At 40.7% G+C, this 19,111-nt stretch overlaps 1 protein-coding gene across 1 annotated transcript in view; it reads left to right on the top strand.

Annotated features, from left to right (window-relative positions):
• wdr95 (WD40 repeat domain 95) overlaps positions 1-15,548 on the top strand; it is a 34,179-nt gene extending 18,631 nt beyond the window's left edge. The window contains exons 10-24 of the mRNA XM_020504655.2: positions 3,061-3,163; positions 3,565-3,671; positions 3,929-4,008; positions 4,364-4,418; positions 4,499-4,544; positions 5,546-5,605; positions 6,234-6,396; positions 7,324-7,422; positions 7,633-7,691; positions 9,237-9,375; positions 9,489-9,528; positions 9,637-9,725; positions 10,519-10,703; positions 11,244-11,347; positions 11,480-15,548. Of these exons, the coding sequence (XP_020360244.2) occupies positions 3,061-3,163; positions 3,565-3,671; positions 3,929-4,008; positions 4,364-4,418; positions 4,499-4,544; positions 5,546-5,605; positions 6,234-6,396; positions 7,324-7,422; positions 7,633-7,691; positions 9,237-9,375; positions 9,489-9,528; positions 9,637-9,725; positions 10,519-10,703; positions 11,244-11,347; positions 11,480-11,669 (1,519 nt within the window). The 3' untranslated portion in view covers positions 11,670-15,548. The remainder of the gene's footprint in view (positions 1-3,060; positions 3,164-3,564; positions 3,672-3,928; positions 4,009-4,363; positions 4,419-4,498; positions 4,545-5,545; positions 5,606-6,233; positions 6,397-7,323; positions 7,423-7,632; positions 7,692-9,236; positions 9,376-9,488; positions 9,529-9,636; positions 9,726-10,518; positions 10,704-11,243; positions 11,348-11,479) is intronic.
• Positions 15,549-19,111: the final 3,563 nt, after the last annotated feature.

The following is a 19,111-nucleotide window of genomic DNA, read 5'->3' as shown; positions in this document are numbered from 1 at the left end:
CTTCTCTCTGGTCAAAATAAGTGCACTTTATAGGGAATAGGGAGCCATTTGTTACCGTTAGGATGCCCCTAAATAGGGAATATACTGTCAACTTTGATGGGACTGGGAGCCACAAAATAACAGAAATCATCACGAGGGGCTGCAGTGGCTCGTGGATCTGCGTACCCACATCCAAAACGTCCACGGGGGGCAAATGTTTGCAGTTTTTAATATGATAACTGAGGATCAATGAGCCCCACTCCGGTTGGTAATTTGACCATGCTTACTACAAGTTTAGATAGCTGGCCGCTAGACTAAATGACCAATCTAAATAGTTTTTGCTGACCGTAGCGAATTGAGTGACTGCTGATGCACAACCAAATTTCAAAATTGCACCTTGTGTATTATATTATTCTTTCTCTCAACAGTAAGTTGATACCCCGACTGAATTCCAAAATATGCACTACCGTTCAAAAGTTTGGGGTCACTTAGAAATGTTCTTGTTTTTGAAAGAAAAGCAAAAATGTTTGCCCATTAAAATAACATCAAATTGATTAGAAATACAGTGTAGACATTGTTAGTGTTGTAAATGACTATTGTTGCTGGAAACGGTGGATTTTTAATGGAATATCTACATAGTCGTACAGAGGCCCATTGTCAGCCACCATCACTCCTGTGTTCCAACGGTACGTTGTGTTAGCTAATCCAAGTTTATCATTTTAAAAGGCTAATCGATCATTAGAAAACCCTTTTGAAATTATGTTAGCACAGCTGAAAACTGTTGTTCTGATTAAAGAAACAATAAACGGGCCTTCTTTAGACTAGTTGAGAATCTGGAGCATCAGTATTTACAGGCTCAAAATGGCCAGAAACAAAGACCTTTCTTCTGAAACTCATCAGTCTATTCTTGTCGTGAGAAGTGAAGGCTATTCCATGCGAGAAATTGCCAAGAAACTGAAGATATCGTGCAACGCTATGTACTACTCCCTTCACAGAACAGTGCAAACTGTCTCTAACCAGAATAAAAAGAGGAGTGGGAGGCTCCGGTGCACAACTGAGCAAGAGGACAAGTACATTAGTGTCTAGTTTGAGAAACAGATGCCTCATAAGTCTTTAACTGGCAGCTTCATTGAATAGTACCCACAGAACACCAGTATAAATGTCAACAGTGAAGTTGTGACTCCGGGATGCTGGCCTTCTAGGCAAAGTTCCTCTGTCCAGTGTCAAAAACCAAGCCATGAGGTAGAAGGAATTGTCCGTAGAGCTTTGAGATAGGATTGTGTCGAGGTACAGATCTGGGGAAGGGTACAAAAAATGTCTGCAGCATTGAAGGTCTCCAAGAACACAGTAGCCTCCATCATTCTTTTTTATTATTATTATTTTTTCTTCAACTTTATTTAACCAGGTAGGCCAGTTGAGAACAAGTTCTCATTTACAACTGAGACCTGGCCAAGATAAAGCAAAGCAGTGCAACAAAAACAAAGACACAGAGTTACACATGGAATATACAAACGTACAGTCAATAACACAATAGAAAATCTGTATACAGTGTGTGCAAATGAAGTAAGGAGGTAAGGCAATAAATGGACCATAGTGGTGAAGTAATTACAATTGAGCAATTAACACTGGAGTGGAATGGGAATTTTTAAATAAAAGAAGATTGGATCCACCAATCAGGGGAGAAGGGCCTTGGTCAGGGAGGTGACCAAGAAACCAATGATCACTCTGACAGAGCTCTAGAGTAACTCTAGAGATGGGAAAACCTTCCAGAAGGACAACCATCTCTGCAGCACTCCACCAATCAGGCCTTTATGGTAGAGTGGCCAGACGGAAGCCACTCCTCAGTAAAAGGCACATGACAACCCACTTGGAGTTTGCCAAAATGCTCTGAATGACTCTCAGACCATGAGAAACAAGGTTCTCTGGTCTGATGAAACCAAGATTGAACTCTTTGGCCTGAATGCCAAGCGTCTCGTCTGGAGTAAACCTGGCACCATCCCTATGTTGAAGCATGGTGGTAGCAGCATCATGCTGTGTGGATGTTTTTCACCAGCAGGGACTGGGAGACCAGTCAGGATTGAGGGAAAGAGGAACAGAGCAAAGTACAGAGAGATCCTTGATGAAAACTTGTTCCAGAGCGCTCAGGACCTCAGACTGGGGCGAAGGTTTACCTTCCAACAGGACAACGACTCTAAGCATACAGCCAAGACAATGCATGAGTGGCTTCGGGACAAGTCTCTGAATGTCCCTGAACCTGGACTTGAACATCTCTGGAGAGACCAGAAAATAGGTGGGCAGCAATGCGCCCCATCCAAACTGACAGAACTTGAGAGGATCTGTAGAGAAAAATGGGAGAAACTTCCCAAATACAGGTGTGCCAAGCTTGTAGCGTCATACCCAAGAAGACTTGAGGCTATAATCGCTGACAAAGGTGCTTCAACAAAGGGTCTGAATACTTATGTAAATTTGATATTTCAGTTTTTTATTTTGATTAAATTCGCAAACATTAACCTGTTTTTGCTTTGTCATTATGGGGTATTGTGTGTAGATTGATGAGGGGAAAAAACGATTTAATCAATTTTAGAATAAGGCTGTAATGTAACAAAATGTGGAAAAAGTCAAGGGGTCTGAATACTTTCCGAATGCGCAGTACATGTTGCCCATCCCTGAACTAGGGCAACATGAGAGGGAAATATACTAGGAAAGTACATAAGTACATAGAATAATATATTAGGATTATCGGGAATAATGTTACAGATGAGATTTGTTTAAGATCATAAATTATTCAGGTTGAGGTAATGGTTTTCACACCTCTCCTTTTGTCACTTGTTCAACTCTTCTCTTCACCAACTCTCTCTGGTCACCATTTATCTTCTCCCCTCACCATCTCTGCTCTTCTTTCTTCTCCGTTGCTCTCGTCTCTACTCCTCGTCATGTCTGTCCCCTCTTCTCCTCAACATCTCTCCTCTGTCCTCTTCACCGTCTCTCTCCTCCCTTCTTCTCACCACCTCTCATCTCTTGTCCTAACAATCTTCCTCTCCTCTCACCTCCTCACCATCTCTCTCCTCTTTTCTCCTTCAGTCCCCAGCCCCAGGGACATCTGATCGTGTCTCACATGGAGCCTGTGTTGTGCTGCGGCTATAGCCACGAGTTCAGACAGGTCGTCAGCTGCACAGAAGGATCCGTAAGTTTTAAGTCATTCTCACCTCGGAACCCTTTATTTATTCCCCTCTTTTAAAAAAAAGGGTGTGGGGGACTTTAGTTTCTCAGACTTTATTTCAACAGTTGGGAAGGAGACGGACAGAATCCCCGTCACAGGGGCATTGTGCTGTCCGGAGTCGGCTACATAGACCAGTACACCAAACTCCGGCACTGAGACCCTTTCACCCAGGACATAATTCCAGCAAATGCTGCAGTAGATACTGGTCCCACAGACATAATTATGTACACATAGAACTAGTAATAGTAATTTAATATGATCTCTGTGGTCCCACCCATACACTATATAAATATTTACTGAACACTACACATATATTGTATAGGATATGTCATTGGTCACACCACATGTTGTCTAACTGATCCTAGGTGGTGAAGGTGTGGGATTTCGACACAGGGAGCCATGTGTTTGAATTTGGTGGTGCCCACGGACAGTCTGCCATTACCTGTATGACTTTTGACCCCAAGGGAAGGAGGTATGGAAGCTCTTTTTAATGACTGATTATTGCTATGTGATATTTTCCCATAAGTGCAATGTGACCATACTGTTGCCTACCTAACGGCAGCTCAGAGTAATGGCGAAAATGAGGAGTGATGAAGAGTGTGCACTGCAGATGGTGTTTTGTTTGGATTGTGGTGTTTGCCTTACTTTATTCAAAATAGAACTTCAAAAACAAATGTGTTTGAATGAATGTTTGAAGTAAAGAAATAAGATGAAACTTCCTCATTACAGACTGGTCACTGGGGGGAGAGATGGCATTCTAAAGATCTGGAACTTTAACAATGGTCAGTGTCTGAAGATACTAAAAAAAGGTGAGTACATTCTAATTCATATCTCACAGTATAAAGGTGGTGTTAGCAGCATTACAGTGTTCAGGATTTTGGCCTTCTCTCTGTTATATGTGAGGTGATTTGGTAACACTTTACTGTAGCCTCCTTATGTATGCATTCATAAAGCCATTATTACAGCTTTATAATACATTATAACATCTGTCATAGGCAGTTGTAAACATTATGAACAACAGCATAAGTCATTATAAAGGTAACTACAATTGGCATTATAGATGACAGGCTAATTTGTTGTTGTCCCTTATGTCAACTGCCTCCATAACACAGGCTATATAACCACTAATGTGCTATAATAGTTTCACATTAACATGTCACACAGATGGGGAGTCCAACGAGGTGTGTGACTGCACCTACCTGACAGTCCACAGAAACACGTGAGTAGAACCAATGATGACAACTGTTGATTTGAAGGGAATAATGATTCATCTTAACCTTGTGAAATACATTTTTCCAGGTATGTGATGTCTGTTGGATGGGACCGCAGGATTGACGTCTACTCTGTGAGTATAGACGTGAAGAAGAACTATCTTTATAGTTATAGATAGGCCACATATTTTCTATGTGAATGATATCACTATTGGACTCTATACATTTATTGACTCCAATGACCACTCTTCCCCTTAGGACCTATTCAACCTTATTGCCTTGAGATCTCATTTCCATTTTCAATACCTTCTGCATTCGCCTCGCCAGAGCAGAGACTACCTGAGTGTCTGCACCGGTAGCATGACAAATTTTAAGATTAGGACTTCACAAAAACACATACAAGACAATCTTTGAAAACCCTTCAAGAGTATATTCTGAATATATTATCAGCGAGGAATATAAACGCCCTAATAAGCTTGCCTGCCTCTTTACTCTGCCATACATAAGTAATACATTTTGAAGTCGTTGAGTGTTTCCTTGGTTACCAACTTACCATGTAGCCTATCTAACCTCACGATCACATTTGTCTCTTCTTCTACACTATTCTTCAGTATAAGAGACTTCTAAGCATTAAAGGAAGAGGTGATATGTTCTGAAGAATTTACTTTCTATAGAATTCCATATTCCATAGCACTTCAGTGATACTCACACTCTTCTAGGCCTGTAGTACCAAAGGTATACACAGACCTGTCCACAGAGCTGTAATTCCATCCACTGTTGATTCTGAGAGCATCGGCAACATCATAAGAGCTGTTTTTCAAAGACAGTCCTTCTCCATAAGTAACCTCTATAAACGCTTTTTAAATAAAATAACAAACACCACATAACTAGGAGGCATAGTAATCTCGTTCCCAGTCACTTCCGTCCAAATTGCCTGGGGATGAGGTCAGAGGCACAGAGACCAGAGCTGTAGAGATTGGCAGCCCACTTTACCAAGTCACAAAAAGGGCATCAGAGGGATTCAGTAAGAAATGCACACATGCCTCATCTCATTTCTAGACTTCAACAAGAGATGGCTGGTTGAAGATCCTCATTTCAAAATGTTGACTGCATGCCCTGTATGTTTCCATGCTAGGATTCACCAGACGAGCCTCACCACATCCAGAAGCCTCAGCCCTCATGGCAAGACGATCTGGTGAATAAGGAATGAATGAGGAACATGAATAGGGAACTAGACATGCAATGCCATTCAGAATGTATAGGGTTAATCTAGAGTCAGCCCCTCCCCTGTCCATATTGTCTTATTCATTGTGATCTAAAAGGGATCTGCACCGGTAGCCATGACAAATGGATCAACTGATCCTAAATCAGTAATCCTACGTTACGGCCCAAGTTGTCAGCCCCAGTTATCTTTGATATACTACTGCAGGTCATGGATGGGGAGCTCCAGTCCTTGGGGGTCTGGTTTTCTCCTTTGCCTGGTACCTAATTCATCCATCATGCCACTGATTCATCCATCATGTCACTGAGTAGTATACACTTGCGTTCTAAGGTTAATGATTTAAATTAGACACTGATTTGGAAGAACGCACCAAAAACCTGCAGACACTCAGGCTCAGAGGACTGCCCATTCCTGCTGTCGACCATTCAAGCTCTTGTTGGCCAGTGATGTAGAGCTGGCGGGGACGAATAAAGATACATTTAATAGAATAGAATACAATTAAATTCAATACAATATAATTATAGAAATGGAAATATAGAATGGACTAGAATTGAATACAATTATAGAATATAATTGAATGGTCTTACTGTGTTGTCTCCAGAGGAGGGGCCACATAGAGGACATCCTGTGTGTGGCCCAGTGTCCCCCCTCCCTTCTAGCCACCAGCAGCTATGACGGGGAGGTCATTGTGTGGAACCTGGTCTCCGGACACATCCAGTGTCGCTTTGCCAGCCCTCTGCAACCTGACTGCTGCCATGCCCAAGGTCAGATCACACTATCAAACCGGAGTGGTTTGCCTGCATGCCATAGAGTGTAGCTAAAGCCTACACTCTCAGAAGAAAAGGTACTGATTTGTACTTATAATGGTACAAACGCTTTAGGGTACATCCATTGTACCATTAGTTATGGGTAACGAATTGTACCCTTGCAGTTTGTACCTTAGAAAAGACAATAGTGTACAAACGTGTACCTTTAGAAAAGGTGCAAATTTGCCTTTTTAGGATACCACCACAATGACAAAGCCATTTGTGCCTTTAAGTGTACACACCACTCCAATTGTCTGAATGTAGCGAAATAAGCAGGTATCTTCGAGTTGGACTCAAACCCAGGTCCAGCAACTGGCAAGACAACAACTTAACCATTACGCCATGAGGCCCGGACTGCTTGATGAGGTAGCAAGGTGTTGGGTGAAGGGCGCTACCATATTAATAAAAGCTCTTGTCAACTGCTCTTATGTTAGCCATTATAAAGACTTTAGAAAACCTGAATTAACATAACTATAGAACACTTCAACTGGTACAACACTTCCACTCATGGATGGGTGGCCAAAAAGAGCTAACTGAAAGCCCTGCCCCCACCAAGCCACACCTCTAAAGAGATGGCACAGGTGGATTCATTATTGTTCCTTGTGTCGGTACAAATATACATACCTTTCTTCAATACATTGTTAATTTGTACCTTTTCTACTAAGCAAAGGTACAGATCACCACCAATAATTAGTATGCCCTACATTTGTACCCTGGGAAACAGAAATGCACCTTGACCGTACCCTTTTTTATTTCGAGTGTAGAACAATCCTCAAGGTAAATAATTGTTTTTCAAAGCTAAATGAGGAATATGCAGCATAAAGGGACTAAGTTAAAAGGGAATAGGAAAAAAATACAAACTGTGGGATGTTTGTGCCCTATAAGGGATGGATACCTGTGTTCCCAGCATCATCTTCCTGAGGAGCCGAGCATTACATGCTAAGTTCTCCTCCGCTGCATGCCTCCTGTCCTCAGGACCCACAGGTGAGTGCCAGGAATCATGAGTTTGATACCCGCTGGTACTACCCATAGGAAAATGTATGCACACATTACTTTAAGTCGATTTGGATTAAAGCGTCTGCTTAATGGCATATGATATATTATAAGAAACTAAATGTATTCTAATATATTGTGCAGTGCAATTCACAGAGGAATATGTTTTAATGATGTATTATTCTATGTCTTCAAAAAAAGGTTGCATTCATTTCTGGAACGTGCTCAACGGTGGGAAATTATTGGCCAACTTCGAGGCAGTATGTGTTACCATGGCAACTTTCCATCTGCTCCTTTTTATGTTAAAACCTATGGATTTTTCTAGAAACCAGCAAAAACACCATTTTATTATGGTACCTTTCCTGAACAAGCAATTATAAATTATTACTCAATGTGTATAAATGCTTTGAAATATATTAGTAACTGTAAATGCTTAAAATGCATATTGTAATGCTAACATGTTATAAATGATAGGCTACTATTAATAAATAAGCACCATGTACAATATACAGTGGGGCAAAAAAGTCAGCCACCAATTGTGCAAGTTCTCCCACTTTAAAAGATGAGAGAGGGCTGTAATTTTCATCATAGGTACACTTCAACTATGACAGACAAAATGAGAAAAGAAATATCCAGAAAATCACATTGTAGGATTTTTTATGAATTTATTTGCAAATTATGGTGGAAAATAAGTATTTGGTCAATAACAAAAGTTTCTCAATACTTTGTTATATACCCTTTGTTGGCAATGACAGAGGTCAAACGTTTTCTGTAAGTCTTCACAAGGTTTTCACACACTTGTTGGTATTTTGGCCCATTCCTCCATGCAGATCTCCTCTAGAGCAGTGATGTTTTGGGGCTGTTGCTGGGCAACACAGACTTTCAACTCCCTCCAAAGATTTTCTATGGGGTTGAGATCTGGAGACTGGCTAGGCCACTCCAGGACCTTGAAATGCTTCTTACGAAGCCATGTTTCATCTTCAATGCCCTTGCTGATGGAAGGAGGTTTTCACTCAAAATCTCATGGCCTGGACATGTACTGGCTTAAGCAGGGGGACACATCTGGCACTGCAGGATTTGAGTCCCTGGCGGCGTAGTGTGTTACTGATGGTAGGCTTTGTTACTTTGGTCCCAGCTCTCTGCAGGTCATTCACTAGGTCCTCCCGTGTGGTTCTGGGATTTTTGCTCACCGTTCTTGTAATCATTATGACCCCACGGGGTGAGATCTTGCGTGGAGCCCCAGATCGAGGGAGATTATCAGTGGTCTTGTATGTCTTCCATTTCCTAATAATTGCTCCCACAAGTTGATTTCTTCAAACCAAGCTACTTACCTATTGCAGATTCAGTCTTCGCAGACTGGTGCAGGTCTACAATTTTGTTTCTGGTGTCCTTTGACAGATCTTTGGTCTTGGCCATAGTGGAGTTTGGAGTGTGATGATTGAGGTTGTGGACAGGTGTCTTTTATACTGATAACAAGTTCAAACAGGTGCCATTAATACAGGTAACGAGTGGAGGACAGAGGAGCCTCTTAAATAAGAAGTTACAGGTCTGTGAGAGCCAGAAATCTTGCTTGTTTGTAGGTGACCAAATACTTATTTTCCACCATAATTTGCAAATAAATTAATCAAAAATCCTACAATGTGATTTTCTGGATTTTACAGGCCTCTCTCATCTTTTTAAGTGGGAGAACTTGCACAATTGGTGGCTGACTAAATACTTTTTTGCCCCACTGTATATATAAAATGTTTGAGGCTTTTTTTGTGAACGTTTTGAACCAAGTGTAACTAAAGGAGTATGTTCTTCAGTCTAGGTTCCAGCAGCTGATCACTAAACTGGCAGTGACAAAGGAAGACACCTCACTGTATGCGGCTGATCAACTTGGCTATGTCTATGTTTATGACATAAAGACATACGCTCTTGGCTCAGAGAGAACCCCACCGAGAGGTAAGATAGTTTTTTCAACTCGTTGGAAGAGGTCTGATAAGAAGAGATCAAAAGACAGCATGATTTATTTCGATCTATGAATTCAAAAAGTAAAAAGCAATTGATTTATTCAGCTGAAAACTACTGGCGTGCCCATACTGGCAGCATCACCGGGTACGTGCAGCACCTAATCGGGAACACCCTCTCAAACATAAACAAAATTGTGCTTCACATTTCGCTCATTTTGCTCACTCCCTCCCATCTTTTTACTATCTTATCCAGGTTGCAGATTGTTGACGATGACCAAGTACTGCTCACCTCGTCTATAGACTGCACTGTGCGCCTGTGGAGTGCTGACGGAGATTTCATAGGTAGGGTTAAAAATCACACAGGTCTTTTGTCCTGTTGTCTACTCCTACTCTGCATACAAGTTTTATGATTTATGTTTGAAGATTAATGTCCAGCAGATAGGGATATGTTTCGGGGATAGATGCTTCCCTTGTATAGACTATAATTACAAGGGCACAAGACGAGACCCAGATGCAGATTCAGGAGGCAGAAGGTTGGAGCCTTAGATGTTAATTAATCCAAAAAGGGGTAGGCAAGAGAATGGTCGTGTACAGACAGAAAGTCAAAACCAGTTCAGAGTCCAGTAGGTACCGATGGGCAGGCAGAATAGTCAGGCAGGCGGGAATGGAGTCCAGAAAATAGGCAAGGGTCAAAACCGGGAGGACTAGCAAAAGAGAATAGAAAAAGGAGTATGGGGAAAAAAACGCTGGTTGACTTGACAAACATACAAGACGAACTGGAAACACAGGGATGAATACACTGGTACAGAGAGACAGGAAACACAGGGATAAATACACTGGTACAGAGAGACAGGAAACACAGGGATAAATACACTGGGGAGAATAAGCAACACCTGGAGGGGGAGACAATCACAGGAACAGATGAACCAAATCGGGTGACAATAATTGCCAGTGTTATAATTATGGTATTTAGATCAGTTAAACACTACCTTCCTACTACAACTCCTCCTTTGTACTAACATCATCATGTACCTTTTTTCTAACTCTCAAAACTGACCAATTTAAAGCAAAAATGATTGAAAGTAACTGAGTTAAAGTACAAATGGTTTCTCTCTTTCTATTTCTTTCTCCTTAGGCACGTTTGGGCAGCGGGACAATTGGAGCATCCACACCCCTTCCTCCTGGAAGCATCCTGCCGTTCCCTATGAGATCCTGATCGACCCTCTGAGTATGCCAGCTCACCGCATCCTGGAGGGAGAGACCAGAGTGTCCGATGTCAATAACGCTGACAACTCTGAGGCCACTAGCACCGAGCAAAAGGTGCATAAAAAAAGGTCATTTCCGAGCGTCTTCATCAACGCTGCCAGAGTGGAATGTTCAGGGCAAATGTGCATGTACAGGGCAGATTTGGAATCTCTCCCTCTCCTTTTGTTTCTATCCCAATTTCCTCTCTCTATCTCATATTATTTTTCTCTCTGTCACTCACTCTCCTCTCCTTCTCACCTACTCTCTCTGTCTGTCCCTCTCTCTCCCTCTCTATCTCTCTACCTCTAGCTCTCCCTACGTCAATGTCTTCATCTCTCTTCCTTTCCCTCTCAACTTCTCTCTCTTGCTCCCCCTCTGTCAATCTCCCCCTCCCTCTCTTCCTTTACCTCTCATCCTCCCTCACCCTCTCGCTCCCTCTAGCTCTCCCTACTTCAATCTCTTCATCAACTTCTCTCTCTTGCTCCCCCTCTGTCAATCTCCCCCTCTCTCTCTTCCTTTACCTCTCATCCTCCCTCACCCTCTCTCTCCCTTTCTGTCTCTCTCTTGTCTCTCTCTATATGTTACTGATCTGCCTCTTTCGAAATGTAATTGCAGTCCAACTCGCCCAGCAAGCTTAGACACCCTCCACTGTCCTTCAGCGACACAGACATCATGGAGGAGATGAAAACCTCTTGTTACACAGAAGAACATGGGAAACGGTGAGTGAGCCACATTACACACATCATACAGTAAATAGTAGGCAAGCAGATACAGGTCTAGGCTCAGAACACACCATGGGAATAAATACATTTCTGCCGGCAGTAAATTGTCTGCTATCTCTCACATTTCAGACTCCGACATGAAATATTCAAGCATACTAACAAGCCACCCAATCATGGCGGACCCAAGGCCTACCACACTCTCAAGTACTTTGATATCGTCGACACCCCAGCACCCTGCGAGAGGCCTGATCTTTCCCTGGCTGGCATAGATCCTTTCATGTCCAGCTTTGTGGAGCAGGAGTTGGCTGAATTCCAATAAGATCCCAATTGTAACAGGAACTCAAACTGTGACCATAGGTCCTGTGCATCATGAACTCAACATGCTTCAAGGACAGAGGAGTTACAACACCATCAAAAATAATCAGAAGAGCTGAAATGTGAGCTGTTGCACAACTTTAAAGAGTTGCACAGTCCTGGATTGATTAGGGGAGACCGGGGTTTGTTGTCACACTTTTTTACTAATTAGTGTATTTCTCAGCACCAGTACATCTTACAAGACTATTTTCAAGAAGATTAAGACCAAGGTCTTGGGTTGAAATGGGGACCATTTCTATCCTCTTATCTTATTCCAACATGGAGTTATAAGCCATTAAACATTCTCTGTCCACTTGTGACAACCTGGGCCCAGATTTACAAAACACTTCTTACGCAAGAATGTAAGAAGCTTCTAAAGGGAAAAAAAGTAAATAAGTTCGTAAGTGCAATTCCTCAACAATATCTTAAGATGTAATGATTTTCTTACGAACTTCTCAAATATCTATTTACAAATCTTCTTAACCTGTCTGGGAACGGAGTTCACAGCCAGTGAAATTGCAGGGCGCCAAATACAAATCAACAGAAATTTCTCAAACATACAAGTATTGGGCACCATTTTAAAGATAAAATTCTCGTTAATCCAGCCACAGTGTCTGACTTCAAAAATGCTTTACAGCGAAAGCTCCACGAACGATTATGTTAGGTCACCACCAAGTCACAGAAAAACCCAGCCATTTTTCCAGCCAAAGAGAGGAGTCACAAAAAGCACAAGTAGAGATAAAATTAATCACTAACCTGATGATTTTCATCAGATGACACTCATAGGACTTCATGTTACACAAGAAATGTATGTTTTGTTCGATAAAGTGCATATTTGTATCCAAAAATCAAATTTTACATTGGCGTGTTATGTTCAGTAGTTCCAAAACATGCAGGGATTTTTGCAGAGAGCCACATCAATTCACAGAAATACTCATGATAAATGTTGATGAAAATTCAAGTGTTATGCATGGAACTTTAGATAAACTTCTCCTTAATGCAACCGCTGTGTCAGATTTTTTAAAAACTTTACGGAAAAAGCATAATCTGAGTACAGGGCTCAGAGCCCAAAATAGCCAAAAGAAATATCCGCCACGTTGTGCGTTAGTCTTAACATTAGTCTTAACTAGCATTATAAATATTCATTTACCTTTGATCTACATCAGAATGCACTCCCAGGAATCCCAGTTCCACAATAAATGTTTGATTTGTTCAAAAAAGCTCATTTATGTCCATATACCTCCTTTTGTTAGGGTGTTTGGTAAACAAATCCAAACGCGCGTGAAAGTCCAGCGGAAAGGTCGGATGAAAATTCCAAAATGTTATATTACTGGTCGTAGAAACATATCAAACTATGCATAGAATCAAACTTTAGGATGTTTTTATAATAAATGTTCAATAATGTTCCAACCGGAGAATTCCATTGTCTGTAGAAAAGCAATGGAACGAGAGCTACCTCTCATGTGAAATGCGTGTGACCATCGCGTGACTGCTGGCAGACCTCTGACTCATTCCCCTCTCATTCAGCCCCCCCTCCTAGTAGAAGCCTCAAACAATGTTCTAAAGATGGTTGACATCTAGTGGAAGCCTTAGGAAGTGCAACATAACCAATATCCCACTGTGTATTCGATAGGGGCTGAGTTCAAAAACTACAAACCTCAGATTTGGTTGTTTGGATTTTTTCTCAGGTTTTTGCCTGCCATATGAGTTCTGTTATACTCACAGACATCATTCAAACAGTTTTAGAAACTTCAGAGTGTTTTCTATCCAATACTAATAATAATATGCATATATTAGCATCTGGGACTGAGTAGGAGGCAGTTTACTCTGGGCACGCTATTCATCCGGACGTGAAAATATACTGCCCCCTATCCCTAAGAGGTTTTAAGATGTTTGTTGCTAGGCTACCGTTTTACCTAGCTATCAATGGCAATCATGGTAGCATATTTGTTACTGAGATTACTGTTCTAAAACATATTCTTGGGTTTAAAATAATCAATACTGAATCTTTCAGATAAAGTTTTAGTTAATTAAACATGTTCAATTCCTTTCATGAGCTTTTCTCTCACTGCCCTGAGTTTAAGACAAGGGTTTAGCTATCTTAGAATTTAGAACAATTCCAAGAACCTTATTTTCTAGAATCAAATTTCTTCTTAACTTTTTGCTTATTAAGGGGTCCCGCTAGCTGGACAACTTCCGGTGAAACTGGAGGGCGCGTAGTTCAAATAAATTCAAATAAATATTATGGATTATAAACATTTAGGTACATATAAGTGTCTTATATCGGCTGAAAGCTTAAATTCTTGTTAATCTAACTGCACAGTCCGATTTACAGTGGCTATTACAACGAAAACATGCCATGCAATTTTGTGGATGGCTCCCCAAGTCAAAATATTTTTCCACCGGCATAGGTTTCATGCATTCATATATAAAGATTAAATATTCACTTACTTTTTGCTATAACATGTAGTGTCGTTTTGTTAGATAAAATCCTTCTTTATATCCCAAAAAGTCTGTTTAGTTGGTGCCATCGATTTGAGTAATCCACTTGTTCAACTTGCAAAGAAAGGAATCTGAAAATCTACCCCTAAACTTTGTTTCAACAAGTCAAAATACATTTCTATTTACTGCTCAGATACCCTAAAATGTAATCAAACTATAATATTTATTTCAGAAAGAAGTATGTTCAATAGCGAGCGCAAACACGGATTTCCAAGACTGTGTCCTTCTACTAAAACTGTTATTTCTTATTCGTTTTTGAATTTACAAGCCTGAAACCTTGATCACAGACTGCTGACACCCTGTGGAAGCCATAGGAATTACATCCAGGGAGCTAATTTACAATATAACCTTTCTCTTGCATTTCTAAAAGGATTCCGGTTTGGTTTTTCTTTGGATTTTCTCCTATCATATCTATTGTGTTATATTCTCCTACATTATTTTAACATTTATACAAACTTCAAAGTGTTTTCTTTTCAATGATACCAATTATATGCATATTCTGGCTTCAGGGCCTGTCACGACTTCCGCTGAAGTTGGTCCCTCTCCTTATTCGGGCGACGTTCGGCGGTCGACGTCACCGGTTTTCTAGCCGCCACCGATCCACTTTTCATTTTCCATTTGTTTTGTCTTCATTGTACACACCTGGTTTCCATTCCCGTAATTATATGTTCCTTATTTAACCCTCTGGTTCCCCCATGGTTTTGTGCGTGTTTGTTCATTGTAAGTTGGTCTGTATTTGTGAGCTTGATTATTTTCCTTCTTGGAATATTTGTTGTTTTGAGTAAAGTTACGTGAATTGCTCATCTCTGTGTCCTGCGCCTGACTCCGCCTTACCTGCCACATCTAGACGCCTTACAGGGCCTGAGCTACATGCAGTTTACTTTGGGCACGTCATTCAGGCGGAAATGGAGAAAAAAGGGGTTTAGCCCTGAGAAACATAAGAAATCGCCCAAGAAAATTTCCCAAAACCTTTTCGAAGAATAGCAACTTTGCTTAACTTTCTTCTTAAATCTATAGTTAAGGAAAAAGTGGCATTTAAGAAGAAATGTCTTTTTACGAAGGTTTTGTGAATCATCCTGGGGTTGGTTGTCACACAGTGTGGGGTTGGTTGTGTTTACTATTTGTTTTTCAGCAACAATCTAACCAAGTTACAAAGTTTTGAAAAAAGTAAAGCCTTTATTTATTGAACGTTATTTCTGTCTAGCATAATACAAATAAATAAGTACAAATAAATTCAACATAGTTATATTTGCTTTGACATTGTAGTTCTTACTCAACCCAAATCGTCATATCAATGCTTAATTTAACAAACAACAATAAACATATGATATTTGGATGAAAATGTCATATTTTGATGAAGTGAAAAAAGTAAAGCTGTGAACAGTTGTGTTCAGTCAATTTTATGTTGAAAATAAGGAGTGTGTGTATGAATGTTGCTGACTCTCAGTCGGAGTCGCATGACTCACAGTTTTGACAAGCAGGTCCGGACCGGACCAAATCTGAACCAATCATAGACATCTGTGTTTCATATGTTTGGACAGCACTGTATACAGTAGAGTACAGTAAAGAAAAGTAGTCTATTCAGTACAGTAGAGTACAGTAGCGTACAGTAGAGTATACAGTGCCTTGCAAAAGTATTCATCCCCTTGGCGTTTTTCCTATTTTGTTGCATTACAACCTGTAAGTTAAATGGATTTTTATTTGGATTTCATGTAATGGACATACACAAAATTGTCCAAATTGGTGAAGTGAAATGAAAAAAAGTACTTGTTTAAAAAAAAGAAAAGTAAAATGGAAAAGTGATGCGTGCATATATGTATTCACCCCCTTTGCTATGAAGCTCCTAAATAAGATCTGGTGCAACCAATTACCTTCAGAAGTCACATAATTAGTAAAATAAAGTCCACATGTGTGCAATCTAAGTGTCACATGATCTGTCACATGATCTCAGTATATATACACCTGTTCTGAAAAGCCCCAGAGTCTGCAACACCACAAAGCAAGGGGCAACACCAAGCATGCGGCACCATGAAGACCAAGGAGCTCTCCAAACAGGTCAGGGACAAAGTTGTGGAAAAGTACAGATCAGGGTTGGGTTATAAAAAATATCAGAAACTTTGAACATCCCACGGAGCACTATTAAATCCATTATTCAAAAATGGAAAGAATATGGCACCACAACAAACCTGCCAAAACTCATGGACCAGGTAAGGAGGGCATTAATCAGAGAGGCAACAAAGAGACCAAAGATAACCCTGAAGGAGCTGCAAAGCTCCACAGCGGAGATTGGAGTATCTGCTCATAGGACCACTTTAAACCATACACTCCACTGGACACTCTTTACGGAAGATGACCCTAAGCATACTGCTAAAGTAACACTTGAGTGATTTACGGTTACTAGGTGTGGAAGGTAGGAGTCAGGCGCAGAGGGTTCAATAATAGACTATTTATTTTCTCTGGCACAAAAACGGTCACGCCAAACACAGGGCACAGAAACACTGACCCGCCCAAGCACACAGGGCAAAACGATCCGGAGAGAATATACATCCAACACCGACAGTGAACACAAGATAATCCCCCACAAACCCCAGCGGGCCTAACAGGCTTACATAGACCAGAAATCAAGAAACACAAAAGAAACAGGTGCAACTAATAAGACTAAACCAACAGACAAGGGAAAAGGGATCGGTGGCGGCTAGTAGGCCGGTGACGACGACCGCCGAGTGCCGCCCGAACAGGCAGGGGAGCCACCCTCAGCGGGAGTCGTGACAGAGTGATTTAAGGGGAAACATTTAAATGTCTTGGAATGGCCTAGTCAAAGCACAGACCTCAATCCAATTGAGAATCTGTGGTATGACATAGAGATTGCTTTACACCAGTGGAACCCATCCAATTTGATGAAGCTGGAGCTGTTTTGCCGTAAATAATGGGCAGAAATCCCAGTGGATAGATGTGCCAAGCCTATAGAGACACCCCAAGAGACTTGCAGCTGTAATTGCTGCAAATGGTGGCTCTAGTTATGGACGCTCAGGTTTTGCTTTTTGTCTTGTTTGCTTCACAATAAAAAATATTTGTTTGTCTTCAAAGTCATAGGCATGTTGTGTAACTCAAATGATACAACCCCCCCGCCCCAAATCTATTTTAATTCCAGGTTTTAATAAGGCAACAAAATCGGAAAAATGCCAAGGGTGGTGAATACTTTCGCAAACCACTGTAATCAGTTCAGTACAGTAGAGCACAGTAGGATACAGTACAGTACAGTACAGTAAAGTAGTCAATTCAGTACAGAAGCATACAGTAAAGTAGTGTAGTTCAGTTCAGTACAGTACAGTAGAGCACAGTGGGATACAGTACAGTAGAGTCTATTCAGTACAGTAGTGAACAGTAAAGTTGAGTAAAGTACAGTAAAGTAGTCTATTCAGTACAGATGCGTACAGTAGAGTATAGTTCAGTACAGTACAGTAGAGCACAGTAGGAAATTAGTACAGTACAGTAGTCTATTTAGTACAGTAGAGTACAGTAGAGTATAGTTCAGTACAGTAGGATGCAGTACAGTAAAGTACAGCACATTAAATGTAACTGTACTATAATCGAATGTACTGTACTGTACTCTACTGAATTGTACTGTACTCTACTTTGCTCTACTGTACTATACTGAATTAAACTGTACTGTATTGCACTGTACTGTACTGCACTATACTGCACTTTAATATACTATATATATATATATATTCTGAATATATATTCTGAATGAACCTCAACTCAACTCTACTGTACTGTATTCTACTTTGATCTAGTGCACTGTAATCTCTACTGAATTAAACTGCACTGTCCTGTAATATACTGTACTGTCCTCTGCTGAATTAAACTCTACTGGACTGTACTGTGCTATGCTGTGCTGTCCAAACTTGTGAAATACACACATCTTTTAACTTCTTGATGACAGGGGGCAGTATTTTCACATCTGGATGAAATACATGCCCAAATTCAACTGCCTGCTACTCATCCCCAGAAGATAAGATATGCATGTAATTAGTAGATTTGGATAGAAAACACTCTGACGTTTCTAAAACTGTTTGAATCATGTCTGTGAATATAACAGAACTTATTTAGCAGGCGAAACCACGAGGACAAACCATTCAGATCCAATGGGATTCCCAATGAATTACAAAAGTAGTTTGAAATGTTTTGGCAACGTTTACAAGTAACCTTTTAGATATTTTGTAGTCACGTTGCGCAAGTTAGAACCAGTGTTTTTCTGGATCAAACGCGCCAAATAAATTGACATTTTGGATATATATCGATGGAATTAATCGAACAAAAGGACCATTTGTGATGTTTATGGGACATATTGGAATGCCAACAAAGGAAGCTCGTCAAAGGTAAGGCATGAATTATATTTTTTTCCTGCATTTTGTGTCGCGCCTGCAGGGTTGAATATGCTTTTCTCTCTTTGTTTACTGAGGTGCTATCCTCAGATAATAGCATTGTTTGCTTTCGCCGAAAACCCTTTTTGAAATCAGACATGTTGGCTGGATTCACAACAAGTGTAGCTTTAATTTGCTGTCTTGCATGTGTGATTTAATAAAAGTTTGATTTCTTTAGTAATTTGTTTGAATTTGGCGCTCTGCATTTTCCCTGGCTATTGGCCAGGTGGGATGCTAGCGTCCCACATATCCCAGAGAGGTTGAAAACATACGAAAAATCTGTATTCTAGGCGTCTTTTCCAAGGTAATTTAGCCTACTGGGTACATTGTTACAATGGGGATGGTTCTCACAATGTGACAACCGACCCCAACCACCCCTCAGAAGGGGATGAATATGCTTGTGAAAAATGAGAATATTCTTCACATCACAATGTGACAACTGACCCCAAGCACCCCTCAGAAGGGGATGAATATGCTT

This window comes from Oncorhynchus kisutch, linkage group LG15, assembly GCF_002021735.2.
Source record: "Oncorhynchus kisutch isolate 150728-3 linkage group LG15, Okis_V2, whole genome shotgun sequence".
Lineage (NCBI taxonomy): Eukaryota > Metazoa > Chordata > Actinopteri > Salmoniformes > Salmonidae > Oncorhynchus > Oncorhynchus kisutch.
The sequence above is the reverse complement of the archived record's forward strand: the minus strand, read 5'-3'. Positions and strand labels throughout refer to the sequence as shown.